Here is a 19370-nt window from a genome sequence, read left to right on the forward strand (position 1 = left end):
CTTACACATTTTTGTTTTGAAGGCCTGATTGGAGGAATCGCTCTCTCTCTCTCTGATTCCTCTTCCCCCACATCTCTTTCCCTAGGTGCGTACACATGTCCATCATTTACGTCGATGAGCTAGTCATCCGGCTACCCTCCGATGCACGCAACACCTTCAACCCGTTGTACGCCTTCGGCGGCGGCGGCGGCGGCAGCAAGAACAACAACAACCGATTTTCTGCGCCTGTGATGGGGCTGCGTGAGGTGTGCTCCGGCCATGTGCTTCTGCCCATCGATGAGGAGGGCTCAATCGTTGTCACCCCTGGCCAGCGGTACAGCGTCGTTCTTGTTCGTGAGATGCGCAGGGACTCTGCAGCGTCAGTTGTTGCTCCACCGCCAGCAGGAGCCGGCTCTTTGTCGTCTGCAAGCAACTGTCTCCCCAGCGGAGGTAACAGAAACGCCAACGAGAAGAAGAAGACGGGTGCGACACCGGTGGGGCCCCAGAAACAGCAGCCACAACCACAGCAAGCGTGTCTTCAGCAGCAGCAGCCCACCAAGCAGCCTAGTGTGGTGCGAGAAGTCTCTGTGCCCGCACCCGTAAGCCAGAACGCCGTTTCACAACCCAAGAAGGGGCACAAGGCGTCACACCAGTCGACCCCACCGGATACGGCCCCTACAAGTGAAGCCTTGTGCGTTCCTACTGAGGCCGAACCCAATCCAGCCAACAGGAAGCGGAGGCGTCAGGACGACAATACTGTACAGGCGCAGCAGAAACAGCAACGGGACCGACAAACAACGTCTCTTACTACAAACAAGAATGACGTTGAGCTGGATACCGACGATGTGCCGCTAATCGATGTGTACAGGAACCAAGAGTCTTACACGTCTCCTCGAACCTCTCCGGTGATAGAGCCGTCGATGTCTACCGAGAGCAGTCATCACCACAGGAAGCGTGGTTCATCACGCAAAAAGCCAGAGACATCACTGATGCCCCCCCCTTCGCCTTCGCCTATGCGTCGCAGCCCTAGTGGCGATAACGGCTATGGCAAGCAAGGCTCCCCGTCCTTAGTGCCGCTCTCCAGTGCCCAACCCGCAGCCTCGCATCCCCCCACTCTTACGCAAGAGCCCGCGGTGGAAGAGGACGTGCGCACAACCGCCACTTCCAAGAAACGCCACTCCCGGTCAAAAGTCATGGCTCCAACCTTTGCGAGTGCTGCTGCTGCTGCTGCTGCCCCAACAAATGGACCACGAAACTCGCCCCAACAACAACCGGAAACGTCCGATGAGGTGAAATCGGCAACAAAAGCGCCGCGCCAGAGGAGTGCGAGCACAGAAAATATTCCCGTGACGCTACCGCCGTCGACCCGAGCTAGTACTGTCCGTCGCGTACCGTTAGACACCTCCAGCGACTCTGATTAATTTCCCCTTTGTATGTGTACCTGTGTGTGAGAGGGAGGGGAGGGGAGGGGAGGAGGAGGAGGAGGGGAGGGGAGGGAGGCGAGATTAATTTAAACGCTTTCCTATCGTGGTTTCGCTAGGGCAGATTAGGAGCTACACCACGTATTACTATAAAGCACACACACACACACACACACACACACACACACACACACACACACACAGACAGACAGACAGAGAGAGAGAGAAAGCCTTCGCAAGCATTTTTCTCCTCCATGTTGGGCTGCGTATGCCTGTTTTTTTGGAGGGCATTTGTCTCTTTGCCGACCGCAGCTTGAGTCCGTGTAGTGCGTTAAGAGGCTCAAGGTTACGAAAACACACCGATAGATAAACGAGGGAACACATAAGGGGTGTGTGAGGCCTCGTAAGCGATGGAGGCTGCCCCAACTCTCTCGCCCTCCTGGTGCGACAATAACGGCACCTGCTATCCCCAGGGGAAAAAATGCGAGGGGGACGGAGTTTCTAAGCTGTGCGTATCTGGGCAATGTCCAAATCGTGAAACACCTCAACCCCACCCTGTCGTTGCTGCAAAGCATCGTGTTCCACCGTGTTCTACACATAACTCTTTGTGTGTGTCATTGTTTTTTCTTGATTCTGAATGATAGAGAGGCTCCTATTTTCTGCCCTCCCCCCCCCCCTGCCCCCGCCCCCGCTGTACTGATTTCACGCCACGTTCTTCCCCACCCCCACCACATCCTCCTTGCTGGGTACATTATAAAAAATAACGACAGCAAGCGAGCCGTCCCCATCAGAAGAATTTTCTTGACTATGCATTCGTATCCTCGCCACTCGTGCAACCACACGCACGCCCATCGACAGCAATGACCATCCGCAGTCTGTAAGCCAAAAGAGAGGGGAAAAGGCAAACACTTTCTCGGCGGTTTGCAAGGAGAACATAGCAAAGGGTGTTCAACCTCTAAGCACACGCGGCCCTCTCCCCTCCGCACTCCCTGTTTTGCATGACTGGACATTTATCGGGGAGCTATTGGGCTCATCCTTGAGGATTGCAAAACTCCTTCCCCTCCCTCCCTCGTCCCCCCTCTTCACTCTCTCTACTCACCACCCACCATAATATATGTTATGGTCCCTCCTTTCTGCAGTTTTTCCATATACACATTTGACCTCACATCACTCATACAAACCTGCATCTAGGGACTTTGTCCTGGCTTACGCGGCAACAGTAGTTTACTTTTACCCGTAACTGATCGCTCCCCTCCCCTCCCCTCTCCTTCCCTTCCCTCTTTTTCCCCCGGCGTGTTATCTTCAGGCGCTGTTGTGCCCCCCCCCCCCACCCCATCCCTTCGCGACCCTCTAGCACACGCACGCACACACTTGCTGTTTTTCCCTCTTTTAATCCTATTGTCGGTGGTGGTGGCGGTGGTGGTACTGTGTTGCGCTGTGCTGCGTCACTCTCTGTTTCTTTCCTTCTCGTGGCCGTGGTGCGTGCACGTGCACGCACGACGAGGGGTTATACCTGGGCTGCCTCCCTTCACCCGATAGCCAAGGAATCCATCACGCTTCTTTTTGTATTCTATTTGCTTGGTATACACACGCACTGTTCTGGACTACTCTGCACACATATCCCGGCAACCTTGGCCCTCCCATCTCCCTCCCCTCCCCCCAACCTGTGAGTGGCCTCCTTCCCTTCTATTTCCTTCTCTAATAGTGTAGGTTTTTGTTTTCTTTGTGTTCCTCGTTTGATTGTTTCTCCATCACAGCCACGCCGTTTTTTTTTTTTTCACTGGCCCTTTGCTCAGTGTGTGCATCTCTGCATTCTTGACCCCTCTCTTTGCTTCCCCTCCCCTCCCCCCCCCACCCTCTCAGGTGTCACTCGATTTCGAAGGTCGCTGGGTTTAGCATCGCAACATCAAGCCCCAAGCCAGGATGCCGGCAACCAGGTCACTCGCGGAGCTGCAGACGGAGATCAGCCGTCTTGATGATCGCTACCGTCTGGAGTGCATCATTGGTGCCGGCTCCTACGGCATCGTGATACGTGCGCGTGACACCAAGGACAACGACAGCCTTGTCGCAATGAAGCGCGTGAACAAGGAAATATTTGATGAAACGGTGTTGGCAGAGCGCATTCTGCGCGAGATCAAATTGTTGGCTCACTTCAACGACCACAACATCATTGGCCTGCGCAACATTCTCACTCCGGAGGACCCAGAGAATTTTGAGCACTTTTACATTGTAATGGATATTATGGAGACCGACCTCAAGCAGGTGCTCCGCAGTCGACAGGAATTGACGGAGGCACACACTCAGTTCTTCATTTACCAAGCACTGCGCGCACTACATATTATTCATAGCGCTGGCGTCATTCACCGCGACATTACACCTGCAAACATTTTGGTCAACACGAACTGCGATTTGAAGATTTGTGACTTTGGTCTGGCTAAGGAGGAGAATAATCAGGGCGAGTACATGACGGACTACGTGACGATGCGCTGGTACCGAGCACCAGAACTGGTGATGGAGGACAAGGACTACTCGGCGCAGATTGATGTGTGGGGCATCGGGTGCATCCTTGGCGAGCTACTTGGCTCTCGGCCGCTTTTCCAGGGGAAAGACCGTGTCAACCAGTTGGACAAGATAATCGAGGTGATCGGCACACCATCTGACGAGGACATCAGCTCCGTAGGATCGTGCGCTGCGCAGAAGTATCTAAGAAAGAAGGGGCACCGTCCGGCAGTGGACTGGCGCGAGCGCTACCCAAAAGCATCTGCCGAGGCGCTCGACCTGTTGCGCCGCATGTTGGTCTTTAACCCGAATCAGCGAATCACAGTATTGCAGGCGATGCGTCACCCGTTCCTAGAGCAGCTGCACGACGACGCCGACGATGAGGTCAGCTACACTCCCTTTCACTTTGACGAGCCCGAACAGAAGACGGTGCTGGACGTAAAGCGCGCCATTTACGCGGAGAGCGTAAGGTTCCATAGAGATCATCCCTCCTCCATGCGGGCGACAGGGACGCACAGTGCCTTCACCACCACCAGCGTGGCCGCACCGAGCGTGGCAACAGAGGGTGAGGGTCGCTCAGCGCAACAGACGATCGAGAAGGATATTCCTGAAGACGCGGCCGACGGGAACTTTGAACGTGATCAGGCTTCAAGCGACTAACGTCTGGCCGTAACGCACATCACACTTCGTGCATTACAGGACCAGAGACAAGTGTCTCTCTCTGTCCCTTCATCTCTCTCTCTCTCTCCCCCCCCCCCCTGTCTCTCACCCTCACACCCTACTGTGTGGAAACGCAGCGAGTGTGCGACAGTAGGGAGGTCAAGACAGTACTTCAGAAGTGTGGAAGGAAAACAAGTTGTGTGGAACAGAACAATGCCAGGGCTAGAGATAGTGTTTATTCGGTGTCTACTGTTGTAATAAATATTTTCCTTTTTCATCTAGCCTGTTATCTCTACAGCGCTGAACAACGCTGGAGCTGCCTCTGGTGGTCGTCCTGCTTTCCATCTCTTTGCCATGCTCACGCACACATTCACTCCCGAGAAAAGACGGTTCGAAGAATTGTGAGATATGACATGAAGGCACAAAAAAAAGTTTTTTTTTTTGGTGGGGGAACCCCCCCCCCCCAATGCACACACACACACACACACACACACACACACAGTAGAGATGGTGAGGGTAGTCGAGGGAATACCGTGTCTTTCTCCTCAAAGCCAATTCTGATTTTTATGTCAGCTCTCGCTCCACGTTTGATGGGGGCGCTGTCAGGATGTGTTAGTTTACTTGCCCCCCCCCCTCCCCTCCCCTCCCCTCCTCCTCCCTCCCTCCTGCCCCCTTCTTCCTCCCAGACATTGAGCATTCTTTCCCTCTTTTTTTTTCACATTCTTTGACTAACTTCCTCCCTTCGCTGCTGTCCCCCTACAGAATTTTCTTCCCCCCCGTCCCTCACATGTTTTTTCTTTCTCTCCTGTTTGCTGCCAAACAACGGTTTGTAAGCGTGTCAGATTGTACCTTCTTTTTGCCGGCTATCCGGCCACTGACTCAGAAGTATCTGCGTCCTCCTGTCGGGGGAGGGGGGGGGGGCAGGGGTGAAGCGATCAGAAAAATGCGATGAGTGGAGGAAGCTCGATTGTTGCTATTATCCTTTCCAAGCGGTTTGCGGCTGTCCTTGACCGCCCTCTTTTTTTTTCCTTTGCTCTTCGTGCGTTTTGTGTCTGCTTTCGCCGTGGATGCTGCTGACGCCACCTTCCCCCCTTTTTTCCCTTCTTCCACTTCTCTATCTCGCTCTCGCTCGCTTCCGTGTGCACATTTTGTCTAGTGTATGTTCTCGCTTCACTTGAGAGACCTTTTTTTATCTTTTTTTGTGCCCTCTGTTCACGGGAGGGGGCACTTTTACATGTGTGTGTGTGTCTGACCGGTGATGGTGTGTGTGTGTGTGTGTGTGTGTGTGTGTGTGTGTGTGTGTCAGTATTGGCTCCTTCGAGCGACACTGTGGTATCACTTGTGACTCTCGATGAGTTCTTGTGTTTCGTCTTTTCTCTATCCCTCCCCTTTCTGGATTTATTATTGTTATTTCTTTGTTGTTGCTGTTTTGATCTCTCCCTTGCGCCCGTCTTTTGTCACGCTTCTTTTTTTCGGAGGGGGGGGAGGGGGCTTGTATCGCTTTTTTTTCCTCGCCGGTGTTATCCTGCCATCATGTAGCTCCCCCCCCTCCCCCCCTCCTCCCCCTCTTTCTCTCTTCTCCTTCCCTTCTGTAGCAATGTGGCCAAACACCAGTCTTCATGTTTATTTTTGTATCTTTTCGTAAACATGCGAGTGTTCCATTATGCAAAGTGGGGCGAGGTTGACGCCTTGTCCCCTCCCCCCTCCCCACTCCAAGCATCCATTCTCCCACAGGAACGTGAGTCGCACTTCGCTGTAACGACTCCGCAACTGGCCTATCGCGTAGTACCAAGCAGCAGCAGAGTGGATACAGGCTGCAGCAATGCCATCTCAGTCATCGGTAAACGACCGACTCCTCCAAACTTTGTCCACCACCCTCAACGTAGCGGGTCGACTCACAGTTGATCACCTGACGCCAGTTCGTTATCCTCTCCATTTCTCTGGTGTGCCCAGGATTCCAGTCAGTAGGCACTGAGGGCCGTGTGGGATGCGTCAGCGCTCTGGTCACCCCGCTATGGGTGGTGCGAATGTGTGCTTTGACGAAGCTCGATGCGAAGCAACATCATTGAAGACTGGAGCGCAGACATTCATAGCGAATAAATTGTGTTGGCACCTCTACACGGCCTATTCCGAGCCCCCATTTCTACCAGAGGCCGGAAAACGCATCTCTCCCGCTTTAGAGAGACTGTCGGGGTTTCCCCGCGGAGTGTGGGTGGGTGGGGGGCCATCGGGCCTTCACATACCCCCACTGAGGTGACCCCGCCTTCCTCCCCCCGTCATAAGAGTTGTCGCCACGGTGAGAGAGGGGGTGCTCGTGTTGGACATTGCCTATGTCGATGAGATCGCGCTCTCATAATTCCATAGCCAACCCAAGAGCCAGATAAAGGTAGCCACTCAATTTGACAAACATTCATGAGCGGTGAGAAAAACAAACAAACAAACAAAATCAAACTATTTGCCTACGCGCCCGCTGCTCTGTTCTAGCTTTGTGTGGAGTAAAAAGGAGAGGAAGGCGATGGGGGAGGAGAGCGAGAGAGAGAGAGAGACGGGTGTGTGTTTCAAAAAACATTTTTTTTTTACTCTGTCCCCCCCCCTGTGTTGTCCTCTTTGCGTTGTTGCATTGTGTTGGATTTCTGATTTGTGTTCCTTCTTTTTCACCTTTTTTCTTTTTTTCAAAATATTTCCGCGGCTCACTCTCGCTCCTTCTGCATTGGTAGGTTCTGCGCACCCGTAGGTCTCTCAGTGTCCTACGATTGCCTGTGGGTATGTTTGCGCACGTGGATTGAAGGGAGGAGGAGGGGGGGGAAGAGATCTCTCGGTGTCTTTTGGTGCCACTCAGTTAGCGTTGATGTCTATTGTTTCATTTGTTTCTCTTCAGTCGCTGGTAGTTTTTCTTTTTTTTCTCCCCTGTCTTTTCGTCTTTTTCCTTGTACTTGGGCACTTTTTTTTTGTTCTTGCGTTAAATTGCTCACGAGATATTTAAACGTGGGCTCTTTCAAGGCGGGTGGTGATGGAGGGGGGGGAGGGGAGGGAGGGGGGAGTCGTTATGGATCGATGATGTGATGTTGAATTTTTGTGCACTTTCCCGACAGTGTGTGCCCACCCCACACCCTACCTCCTCCCGCTCCGCCCCGCCCTCTTCTTTCTTGTATATATACACGCACTTATGTATATATATATGTGTGTGTGTGTGTGTATGTGTGTGTACACCCATCTGATTTTGGGTGCGGCTCTCACCCTCCTGGTTGTCGGTCCTGCCCTCTTTCTCTCTTCGCGGGTTCGTCTCTTCGTAGCGTAACATATGATTTAGTTGATTCCTTCCTCCCCCTCCCACATTCCAGAGGTGTAGCTTCTCGCAGCACACACTCGTGGGCCTTGTGTGATCATCTCGGACACTCTCGTGCTGCTTGCCTCACCTCACACCACGCACTTTCTTTCTTTTCCTCCTCGAGAAAGGGTCGCTGAAGAAACATGACGGTGTGTCTGGGCGGGTGGGGGAGGGGGGAAGGGGGAGGCTGGAGCGGTGGCGAGGACGCACCCGTGTTTTCGGACTCTCTTTTTTCTTGCGCCTCCCCTCCCTCCCCCTATCCCTTCCGCAATGCCGAACCGCTCTTCTGGTAGTGACGGTATTGAGCACACGTACGACATGGGGAGGTCCTCGATTTCTTTCTACTGGTGTGGGCGATCGGGTCCTCGATGTCGGTGTTTCGCAGCGACCTTCAGCAGTGAGCTCGCTTGCCCTACCCCTATGATGGGGCAAACTGTTGAGGTCAATCGAGCCAATTTCACTCAGCGTTCGTTGCCCACTGGTGTAATCGGGCCCACTCTGAGGCAATCCTTCGAGGCGAGGACAAGTAGTGTGTTGGGTGCAGAGCCCGTTCCAGAAGCACAGTCCATCTTTCTGTCATGCGTGTCTTCCTCTTCTTGGCACTACGCGTTGGGTCCCACTCGGCATCCACTTCAAGTGGAGTTCGACTCGCGTCCTTTTCGCAAAATGGGCGCGATCAAGGGAAAAGGCTGTTATATATTTATATATATATATATATATGTATGTGTGTGTGTGTGTGTGTGTGTGTGTGTATCTGTGCGATTGGCACTTTTCCTCCTTTTCGGTACTCTTGCTGGTTTTTAGAGTACCCGACGCAAATAAGCCCACAGGAGTGCGCTGATGACATACTGAGCGGCAGGGGCGTGAGGGGGTGGATGACGTGAGTGAAGAGAACTGACACCCCGACACGGTTAGCCTCAATGTGCACTGACAGGACAGTTGCTAACACGAACGTGGAAAAATTTTTTAAATCGCTTTTGCTCGTGCTTTCGCATATTCTGCGTTTGTCTTTTTCTCTCGCGTCCCCCTGAATGTCTCTCTCTCCAAATTTTCGAGAAAGGTCTGCTTCGTGCACTTGGTTGTACACGCATTGATGGGGTGAGTTGTGCGTGTGTGTGTTGCCCTCCCCCCCTCCTCCTCTGCACACCAACAGCAATTGGCCTCGAAATGTCCCTATGGCAGTGAATCACACTACCACACAGCCCCACTGCAGCCACCCAAAATCTCTACCCCCTCCCCCTTTTCTCTCCCCCATTCTCTGCCTGTACTCATCCTTTTGTGTCTCCCCTCCCTCCGTGACGACTCCTCTGTGTGTGTGTGTGTGTGTGTGTAAATACATCGCAAACTTTCTCAATTGGCCCAAATTGACCCCCATGGGGGGGCCCTCAGTAGTGAAAGTTATTCTCTTGTTTCCCGTTCGCGTGCGACTGGGACTCCTCTTTTCGCCCCCCCCCCCTTCTTCCAGCCCGTTGTCGACGATCGGGCTGTGTGTGTGGTAAAAACCCAAGTGTATACGTCTCCCGGTTTTTTTTCACATCAGGAGGAGCTCGTTTTTTTTTTCAGTGAGCCCTACGCCTCTTTCTGAAGGAAAACTCGGACAGCAGCCTCGGTGAATATCAGTGGGCTTTCTTTTCGCATCTCTACAACTCACAGCACTCATAGTGATTAGCCCCGTTGTCTTCTCCCTCTCCCCTTCTCCCCCGCCCGTTTTTGCGCACTTTTCGCCGTGTGCTGCCGTCTCACCCCCCCCCTCCCTTCCCCTCCCCTCCCCGCGGGTGCTCTACGCGGCAGCAGTCGCAGCAACATCCACCATGTGGGTCATATCCCGGCCCTTCTTGGCTGCAGCGGTGCGCACGGCTGTGCTCTGCCAGAAGAAGCAGACCGCTGCGGGTTACATGGCGAGTGCCGGTAAGGTGGGCAACGAGGAAAAATGGGCGCAGGCCGCTATGGAGTACATTCACGAGAAGAACCACGTGAATGATTCTCGGAAACGACAACAGGATGTTGACCGGGAGCGCAGCATCGCCAACGCCTACGATCGTTACTCTGCTGTTTCAGAGGCGAAGTTCGATGAGCGCCTTTCGCGTCTCATCGCACGCATGTCTGAAGCGCTCGAAGAAATGCAGAAACTGGGCCTGGATGAGGCGCTAGAGGAGGCGGTGTTGCTCAACTCGGAACAGCCACCGGGCCTCTACAGGCGTCCGTCTCTTACACCCCCCCTGGTGGGGTACGAGCCAGGCTTTGGTCTTGACGTCCCACAGCTGCGCGGTCAGCAAGCCGAATACCCGCCTGTACGCCGTCCGACAGACTGGATAGAGTTCGGAGAGGGCAGCGCAGACGACTTCCCGTTCGTTGATGCTCACAGGATCGAAGATTTGGCAGAAAAACACGAGGCACAGCTGGAGGAACAGCACGGTGTGTTGCGGGAAGCTGCCCCGCTCACAGGGGTGGAGGGCGAGGGGTGGGAGGCCTACGTGGCACTTCACCGAAAGGCCCTTGCCCGTCAGCGGCTTATCATAGACTTGCATAACGACCCTGAGTTGCGCGACCGGTACGATGCCGATGAGGCCTTCCGTGTTGCGGAGTGGGAACGGCGAGGCATGAACACCCTGGGCATTGAAGCACCACTGGAGCGCGATGTGGAGTTGCACTACGCGCAGGTACCGGCATACGTGGCGTTCCGCTCACAGTAAACGGGTGCAACAAAGACGACGCAAGCGCGCGGCAGTTCGATCTCATTAATTCTTTGGTCTCCTGTTTTTCCCTTCCCTGCGGAGAACACAGTTTAAAAAAAGGCAGCAGTGGCAAGCGCATTACCTGGTGCAGCCGCGTCGTTTTTTTTTTTGTGCGACTCCGGACTTCTGCGGCGCACGCGTGTAATGCCAGCCCCCCCCCCCCTCCTTGCATTCAAGTCTGAGAGGCAAAGATGTAAAGGAGGCTTAGGAGAGTCTGGGGGCCTTCAGCCTTTGCTCTTTGCATGAGTTTCATGTGTGGTTTAATTGGATGTAGTGACGTGATGCTGCCCCCTCCCCTCCCCTCCCTCCTTCCCTCCCTCACCCTTCCCACTCACTTTGGCTTTCCCATTTACATATTGTTCTCATGTGTATGTGTGTGTGTAGACGTGCCGGTGTTTCTACACGAAAATGGAGGGGGTGGGCACGCGGGCAAAGCAGAAAACAATGAAAAAAGGAGAGATTCACACACATCTCGTGCTCTATTCACTTGGGGATGCAACATGTGCATTGGCTGTGTTTCACTTGAGTTTTTCACGACGCGCTCTCGTCTGCCCCCAGCACGTGCGTGCGTCTCAGGAGAAAGGGGGATTACGGAAAATTGAAGAGGAGACGAATCCTTCGATTGCGTATGGGCGGGTCTCGATCAGCAGCGTACGCCTTCCCTCTCTGTGGTTTCGCCCGCACCGGCGTGTGCTGTATCCCTGGCCTGTTTTTTTTTTCCTCCTCACTAATGACTTCCCTGCTTCTTTATTAAAAGAGAATATAGTAACCCCCCCCTCCCCCTTTTTTTCATCTGCGTCCGTATTACCTCTTCCCATCGTCGCTGTACTCGCTCATTCACGGGAACTTTACACCGCCCACCAATCCTCCAACATAAAAGGGCCGTGTGCATACAGACACACGAAAAAAAAAAAGCGAAGTCTTCCACAAATCTATATGTGTGTGTGTTCTGCTCTTTAAACACCACTGGAGGATTGACAGGGATACGGCCAAGGTGACGAGAGGAGCCTTCTCTGTGTGTGTGTGTGTGTGTGTGTGTGTGTGTGTCAACGGCACTGACGCAAAGGGTCTTGCACCACATAAGTTGCACCGCCCTCTCTCTAGATGCTTAGCTCTCGCGCAAAGGAAGCACTCCTTCAAGCCGCGTGACTCCGTAGCCCTCCCCTCCCCCTCGAAATACACACTGGGCCAACCTCCACCTTACTCCCTGTGCATGTTCTCATTCCCATTTTTCTTCCTTCAATGACACCTTCTCCTATCCTTTATTTATTTCTTTTTTTCCCCCCGTCCTCTTCACAGTTTTTGTATCCGCGTGCGTCTCTTGGCATCTTCGTTTCCGCTTTGAAATCCTCAGAGAGGTCGTCATCATAACACACAATACACATAGGGAGATACCTTCATCCAACAAGGAGGTGCTCCGTTTTATAAAGGGGGGGGGGCGCTTTGGATTTTTAAAAATAAAAGAAACATACATATGCATATCTACATGCATTATATATGTATATTGGTGGAAAATTAATCTGCTGATCTGTCAGCTGCAGCGTGTGGCGTGCGTAGTAAAGATTTTTTTGTCTTGTTTGTTTGCTGTGCACGTCTGCCTCTCTCTATATTGCTGCTGTTGTTGTGTGCAACATCGCAGCTGCTGGCTCTGCTTCCATTCTTCTTTATTGTTCTCTATTGTCTCTCCTCCTCTTCCTTCTGCTCGTCATCTCGTCTGCCCTTCTTTTCTTTTGATCCCATTCCAGTGTTCCGCCTTATCGTTCTCTTAGTGCCTAGGGGGGGAGAGGGGAGGGGGAGAGGGAATAGGGTCTCTGTGATTGTTTTATGAGTTATCTGCGTTGATATTTCTTTTTCACCTGTATTGTTCACTTTCCTTTGTATCGCTGTGGGAGCCAGCGGACTTCTGCTCATCCCTTCTAGCCCTACGCCATTTGCTTGGAGAAAAAAACTCTCCTCTCTTCGCCTCGCCTCGCCCCCCCCCCCTGCCTCTCTCGGTGTGATCTTTGTTTTTCTGTCGGAACTTATTTTGTTTTTCCTTCTCTTCGGTGTGCCCGTCTCTCTCCCCCCTTTTTTTTTGCGGTTCCCCCCCCCCCCCGAGAGGTGATTATGCCTACAAATGCCAGGGTGAGCGATGCCGCGTTGGCGGGAGAGCCGCCCCCCTCACCACGTCCTCACCCCCCCGGTCCCCCTATAGTGAACTCCACATCTCATTCCTCCATGCCCTCGACGCCTCCAACGCAGATTGTCAGCCGCAGTGACTCCTCGACCCCACCGCTCGCCATCGACGCCAACATCAGCGGTCCGTTTCTGCTCTACGGCCCATCGGGTCGCCTGCTGGGTCGCTACGAGCCCTCTGATCTTTGGGGTCTACTTATTTCGGAGCACACAACGCTGAGCTGCACGTATGCCCAGACGACGGTGCGAGTTGGCCGGGCTGGCTGCTGCGATACTGTCTTGCTCGATCCCCGAGTGAGCAGCACACACTTCACTATCTCGCTAGAACTAGAGCCGTATGGAGACAGGGACCGCAGGGTGCTCGGGAACGGAAGGAGCCTCGATGTTAACTTCACTGAAAAAAGACTCAATAACCAGTACGGAAACCCCATGAAGCGCAGCAGTGACGGGGTGATGCCTTTGCTGCCGCCGCGATCGCAAGACATCTCCGCCCTTAGTCGAGGTTTGCATTCAAACGCCTACAGCACGATTGGCTCTCTGGAGAGAGGCCTGAAGAACACCACCCCCCGTGGCTTGATGGCATCGTCGCCACTATCAAACCCCGCAACCGTCAGAGCATTGCGGGTGTGTGTTGAGGAGGGGGCTGCTGCCAACGCCGGGACAAACCTCATAAGGGAGGGCTTGCCCAACACAAGCATGTTTTTAGAAACGCCGCTGCCTGGTTGGCGTGTGCGTCGCGTCTTACTCACTGATTGCAGCGCTAATGGCACCTATGTCAACAACGTACTCGTTGGCCGCGGGAAGAGCTGCGAACTACACTACGGCGATGACATCAGCGTTGTACGGGTACTGGAAAAGAAACGTTCGCATCGCCGTTCCACTACACCAACAGACCTGAGTAGCGAGGAGGAATTGCAACAGGGGGCGGAGGAGGAAACCGCGTACGGCATGAGGGGCGAACGTGGTGAAAAGCTGCGGCGCAAGCCCACTGCAACATCGTCTTCTCTCATGCAGGACCTCGCACGATTGCCATGCGGTGCGCTCACAGGCGTTGACGCCGAACACGTGGGAGCTGATGTGAACGAGGAAAGCCGCGCGCCAAACAGCGACGGCCCCCATGTGACACAGATTCTAACGGCACTTCTCTCCACGCTTTCGACGGAACACACGTACGTGGATAGCTTTTGTCTCCACCTTTACCACGCCGAGGAGGCGGAGCAGAATGGCGTGGCTATCCTCGAGCCCGAGGAGCTTGCTGCCCCTCGGAAGACAGTGGCAATGCTGAGGGAGACAGGAGAGGAAGCGCAGGTGCAGAAGGGGCTGCACGACACACAGCAGACGCAGCACAGTTTTTTGCGCGGCACTTCCGTAGCTACACCACAGCAAGCTTGCCCACCACCACTCCAGCCGAGCGACGGGAACGGCAGCAGCCGCGTGCCGCACAGCAAGTGGGTGCGCTTCCCTGATGACCCAGTGACCGCTTTCGACTTGCCACCGGAGGGCGCCAACGACGATTCCCCCGAATCACCGCCGGTTTCCCCCTCAGTCTTGCAGGATCGCGGTCAATGCACTTCCCTGTGCAACTCACTCCTCCCTCCTCTTGCCCCAGTGCCGAATCACACCGCAGTCAGCGCTGCTTCACCCGTGCACAACAGCGCACTCTCGTGCGCCTCCAGTAGGAGCTCCCCAACAACGCTATCTACGGTAATTACCCCCCATTACCTTCTCCAGCCACGCCCGTCTATCCGTGGAAGCTTTATCGCCCCGATCACTCTCCCTGACAGCGATGAATCGATGGCCCCGCTGAGTGGACCGATTCAGGGCACCACCGCCGCCTTCACTGCACCGATTCGGTTTCACGAGAGTATCGGAATCAACCCTGCAGCGCTGTCTAAACCGGCCGCACAGCGCGCACTCTCCGCACGCCGTGGGAGCAGCGCCGCAAGCAGCCGAACTGTCAGCAGCTTCAGCACTGTTAATGCAATTATGAAGGACATTCCAGCAGACATTCCCATTCGATATGCCGTGCTGCCGCTGCGCCATTTGCAGTGGGGTGGCCGCATCGGCTTTGGTGCAAGCGGGGATGTATTTATGGGTATCGACGTGACCACAGCGACAGTGATTGCAATCAAAGTACTGAAGGGAAGCACCATTTTCCAGTCCTCTCCACCCCTGGGCACGGCAGCGGCTACAGCACCGAGGAAAGCCGGGCTGGGAAGAGCGACTGTACCATTGATCCAAGACGACGCCACGATCCTCAGCCTGTCCGACGTCAGTCTGGGCAACGGTAGTTTACGCGTCCCCTGCACGGCGTCGGTAGACTTGGCCTCGGTCTCCGTCTCCTCTGCTTTCCCCACCACGGCGACTCCCCAGTGGAGAGAAGAAACCAATGACAAAGCAAAGGCTGTGATGTGTACCAGCCCCTCGCCATCGCAGTCCCCCGCCTCACTGCGGGGCGACAACGCGAACGAGGGGTCGGTTCAAGTCAGCGACGAGTCTACATCTTCGACCCCAGCGTTCATCGACCAGTCGTCGTCAGCCACCGCGCACTGGAACACCCCCACTACGCTAGTCACCACCTCGACTGCTTGTCCCGACCAGATGGAGCCTCAGCTGCAGCAAGCCCCTTGCCTGCAGTCGAAAGAAGAGCACTCCGTCTCCCCGCTTCTCCGGAAGCACCTTCGAGAAATCATTTTTCTGACGACGCTCCAGCACCACCGCATCGTACGCTTTCTCGGGTTCCAGTTCAGTGGTGAGGGCCGGCTGTGTCTTCTTATGGAGTACGTGGCGGGCGGCACGCTGCAGACCCTAGTCAAGAATTTTGGTGTGTTTGAAGAAAACGTGATTCGCTTGTACACACTGCAGATACTGGAGGGCTTGGAGTACCTCACACGCAAGGGTGTTATACACGGCGACTTGAAGAGCGCGAACATCCTGGTATCGGAGCAGGGCAGCGTGAAGCTGACAGACTTCGGCACCAGTCGATTCCTGAGCGCGTATGCAACAGGAGAGGAGACGGGATCCGGGAACAAGCCCAACATAAACCATCCGAATCAGCACAGTGAAGCGCGTCGACAGAACCAGTCTCCGGGGATCCTCCATGCCGCCGCCGCCGCCGCACCCGGTGAGGCGCACCAGCACTGTCATCAAGGCAAGTCGGCTGGCGGTGATACCGCGGCGGCAACGGAGGACGGCGGAGGCGAGGACGTCACTGTCGGCAACTCGGAAAGGGGCAGGGACACGGGTAGCGGTGGCAGCAACGAGAATTTCCCTAGTGGCAATGCAAAAAGCGCAAAGGTGAGCTTCGAGGAAGACGACACGGAGCATCGTGTGCTCTGCGGCACACCGCTCTACATGAGTCCTGAGCTCATTCGCACACAAGAGCCATCCTTTGCCTCTGACATGTGGGCATTGGGCTGTGTTGTTTTTGAGATGGCAACCGGTGGCATTCTCCCTTGGCGGTCGGTGCACAACATGAGTGCGCAGGCAGTTATTTGGTATATTGGAAAGCGAGATGAGGAGAGTGACGGGCCCTCTATGGATGACGTCTACATTGAGCGGGAGCGGCTCAACCCTGCTAGCACCGGTCCGCCACTTCACGAATCAATAGGTGACACCGGTGACGAAGAGAGGGAAGGGAGCAGCGGTAGCAAAGGCCGCTGGGATCGTACCCCATCCCCTATGCTGTTGGACTTCCTGAAGTGTACTCTGAACATGAACGCAGCACTGCGCCCCACCCCAGCGGAGCTGCTTCAGCATCCCTTTATCCGCAATGAAGCCTCCAGTGCAGCGCTTGAGCGCTGGCACGCCATGGTGGCGGCGAACCGCCGTCTTGCTCCCCATGCGCTGAAGCAGCGCGGTGAAGCGGATGAGGAGGTGATGTCGCACTACATAACTCAGGTTGAGCCTAGTACTGCTACGAAGAGTGCGTCGATGGCGGTCTGTAGTCGCAACAGCCTTTCAAAAGATTGCCCATCGCACACTTGCGCCTCGCTCTCCCCTGCACGCATGTCGCCATCGCAGCAAATGGCTCATGTGAAAGAGCTGGACGGCCAACTCCCCACCAGCCTGGGCACCGAGAATTCGCTGAGCCTGGCACCGATGCAGCAGCACCACCTTCTGCCTCCCCCTCACATCTCGCTAGGGAGGCCAGCACTATCACCATCGACTAGACCACGATCCTCTGCCTCTGGCGGACTGTTGGAAGGCCTTTTGGGTGATTCCTTGGAAAATCTGGGGTCCCTCTCTCTCGTGCCGCCCCAGTTGCCCGCTAGCCAACCCGATTCGCAGACCCCCAAGGCTCCTTCCTCTGAGAGCCTCTCTGTCCTCGGTGTCGGCAACCCTGACTCGCAGCCCCTCGTCTGTGAGCCCCCACCGCGGATCGACATGCGTGGACATCGCGTGGATGCGCCTGGGCTGGTGAGAGGTCAGGCTGCTGTCTCTCTAGAATTCCTGTCTGGTGCATCGTGCGGTTCGACGGCCGCGCAGCGGTGGTCTCCGCAGAGGTTTTCGGCACCGGTCGAGCTACCCGCTCGCCGATCTCGCACCTCTGCTGGCGCTTCTGCAAGTTTGCAACGTTCGCAGCAACGAGTCTCCTACACCATGCCAGTGGGGCAGCAACACACGCGCAGATCATTCCTGCGCCAACATCAGCTTTTCCTTAAGCAGAACGAACTCGAGCGTCGTCGACTTTCCTTTCTAGTGCCGCAAGGAGGCAGGCAGATACGTGGTCGCTTCCGCACTGAAAGGTCGTCGTCACCCCACCAGCACCCCGGTCCTCCCAGCTATCAGTACGCGATGCAGCAGCCGGTTCTAGACGGCACGCCTGGCTATAGCGACTACAACCCCCAGGTAAACACGCAAACGGTAGAAATGCGTCTGCCGCCAGGCTTCACGAGTCACTCACTGCCGATCTTTCACCAGGAGGGTGTTCGGCAGAGCGGTAGTAGCGACCGCAACACGTCGGTGGTGGGTGTGCAGCTGCAGAACGCCTCGTCCAGCCCGCATTCTTTTTCAGAGCAGCTGCGGGGTTGCAATGTGGACCACACCAACCAAAGAGAGCGCGTGCGGAATGCGACAGATACCATTGCGGTGGCCAACGCTTGGTCGTCCCAATACCCCAATGGTGGCCGCAGCTCCGTCTTTGCCAGGAACCCCAACAAGGTCAGGGGCTCTCCAGTAGGTGCCTCCACACGCGCGGGTAGTGGCCCTGTACTTTCACACACGTCACAGCAGCCTGCGCCACAGCTACAGTTATCGACGCCGGCACCGCGTCCCGTTGCAGGGGGGCTGACCTTGGAAATGGACAACCTCACGTTTTCTCCCCCACCGCTGTCGAGCTGTGATACGTCGATTGCACCTCTACAAGTGCAGTGGCACGGGTATATGCACAGCTACGGCGGTGTTCCCATGGTGTTAGATCAAGCCATCTCGTGTCCGCCAAAAGCGCATCCCCAGCGTCCTGTTCTTACCTTTCCATCACACTCACATGGAAATCACACAACACGCTCGAAATCGGCAACAACGCGCGGCTTCCACCAGCTGGGCAGCGCAGTTATTTGCAGCCCCGCCCAGCAGACTCCATCAAGCAATGCCGGGGAAGTGGAGGGGACTGGAAATGGCGCGACCAAGCGGTATCTACGACGGGGGAGGCTGAGCGGCCGGTGCGCGTCGTCGTCGTCGTCCTCGTCGAGTCTCGCCCTCCACCAGAGACGCCTCCAGCGCATGCGGCGCACCTCACCGCTACGGAGGCATCGTCATCGGCTCAGTCTGGCACGCGTTCACACACGTGTAGCGGATCGAAACAACAAGCCCCAGCCCCAACAACAGCAGCAGCTACGTCCCTCTAATGAAGAAGTGCCAACTTTAACGCAGCAAAAAGGGCCATGCAGCGGAGAGCAGCTACATCCGGTGCGTCTGAGTGAACGAACGTTGACCACCCCTGCGGCAAGAAAGAAGGCGCGCATTCGCACTTCATCGCGTATGTCAACCAAAGCAGCGGGTCAGTGGCAGCGAGAAAAACGTTTGCAGCAGAAACGAACCGAGTCTCCTGAGACCAGCGAAAAGTAGCCGTTAAGCACTCAAGTTCACCGAGGCGAATGGGGGGAGAAGGGGGAGGGGGAGGGGCATGACATACATGCATTGCTCCTGAAGTATATATATTTGTATGTGTTGCAAGACAAGCCGCCTTTGTCTCCTCCTCCCCCCCCCCCTCCCCCCAAAGTACAACACATGGGGAACAATAAAAATTAAAAATGATGATATACGACCAACAGCAATACGTACGCGGTGTCTAAGTTTTTCTCTATATTTGCTGTTTTTTTTTTCTTCACATGGCTCCTCTTCCCTCCCTCACTCTCTCCCTCTTTCTCGTTGCTTTTTTTCGGGAGGGGGAGGGGAAGCTATTACACACTCGGTCTCCGTGTGCGATGAATGTATGAAAGAAAAACGGATAAAATGAAGGAAGGGGGTATACGCCAATATTTTGCGTGCTTGTCCGCTGCGGCATTGAACCCCCTGCCCAATTCGAGCGTTGCGTCTATGGATGAAGGGTCCCCCCCCCCTTCCCCTTAA

The 19370-nt window shown here is 55.0% G+C and overlaps 4 protein-coding genes across 4 annotated transcripts; all 4 read left to right on the forward strand.

Annotated features, from left to right (window-relative positions):
- Nucleotides 1-95: 95 nt before the first annotated feature.
- Nucleotides 96-1400, forward strand: JKF63_02161 (uncharacterized protein; the record flags this gene model as incomplete). The annotated part of the gene is made up of 1 exon (XM_067898203.1): nt 96-1400. The coding sequence occupies one exon, from the start codon at nt 96-98 to the stop codon at nt 1398-1400; it is 1305 nt and encodes a 434-aa protein (XP_067754360.1).
- A 1923-nt stretch (nt 1401-3323) lies between these two features.
- On the forward strand, nt 3324-4559 carry JKF63_02162 (uncharacterized protein; the record flags this gene model as incomplete). The annotated part of the gene is made up of 1 exon (XM_067898204.1): nt 3324-4559. One exon carries the CDS (start codon nt 3324-3326, stop codon nt 4557-4559), a length of 1236 nt encoding a protein of 411 aa, XP_067754361.1.
- Nucleotides 4560-9698: 5139 nt separating this feature from the next.
- On the forward strand, nt 9699-10580 carry JKF63_02163 (uncharacterized protein; the record flags this gene model as incomplete). The annotated part of the gene is made up of 1 exon (XM_067898205.1): nt 9699-10580. The coding sequence occupies one exon, from the start codon at nt 9699-9701 to the stop codon at nt 10578-10580; it is 882 nt and encodes a 293-aa protein (XP_067754362.1).
- Nucleotides 10581-12839: 2259 nt separating this feature from the next.
- Nucleotides 12840-18866, forward strand: JKF63_02164 (uncharacterized protein; the record flags this gene model as incomplete). Its single annotated transcript, XM_067898206.1, has 1 exon — nt 12840-18866. The coding sequence occupies one exon, from the start codon at nt 12840-12842 to the stop codon at nt 18864-18866; it is 6027 nt and encodes a 2008-aa protein (XP_067754363.1).
- Nucleotides 18867-19370: the final 504 nt, after the last annotated feature.

The sequence above is a fragment of the Porcisia hertigi genome, chromosome 33 (genome assembly GCF_017918235.1).
Source record: "Porcisia hertigi strain C119 chromosome 33, whole genome shotgun sequence".
Taxonomy (NCBI): domain Eukaryota; phylum Euglenozoa; class Kinetoplastea; order Trypanosomatida; family Trypanosomatidae; genus Porcisia; species Porcisia hertigi.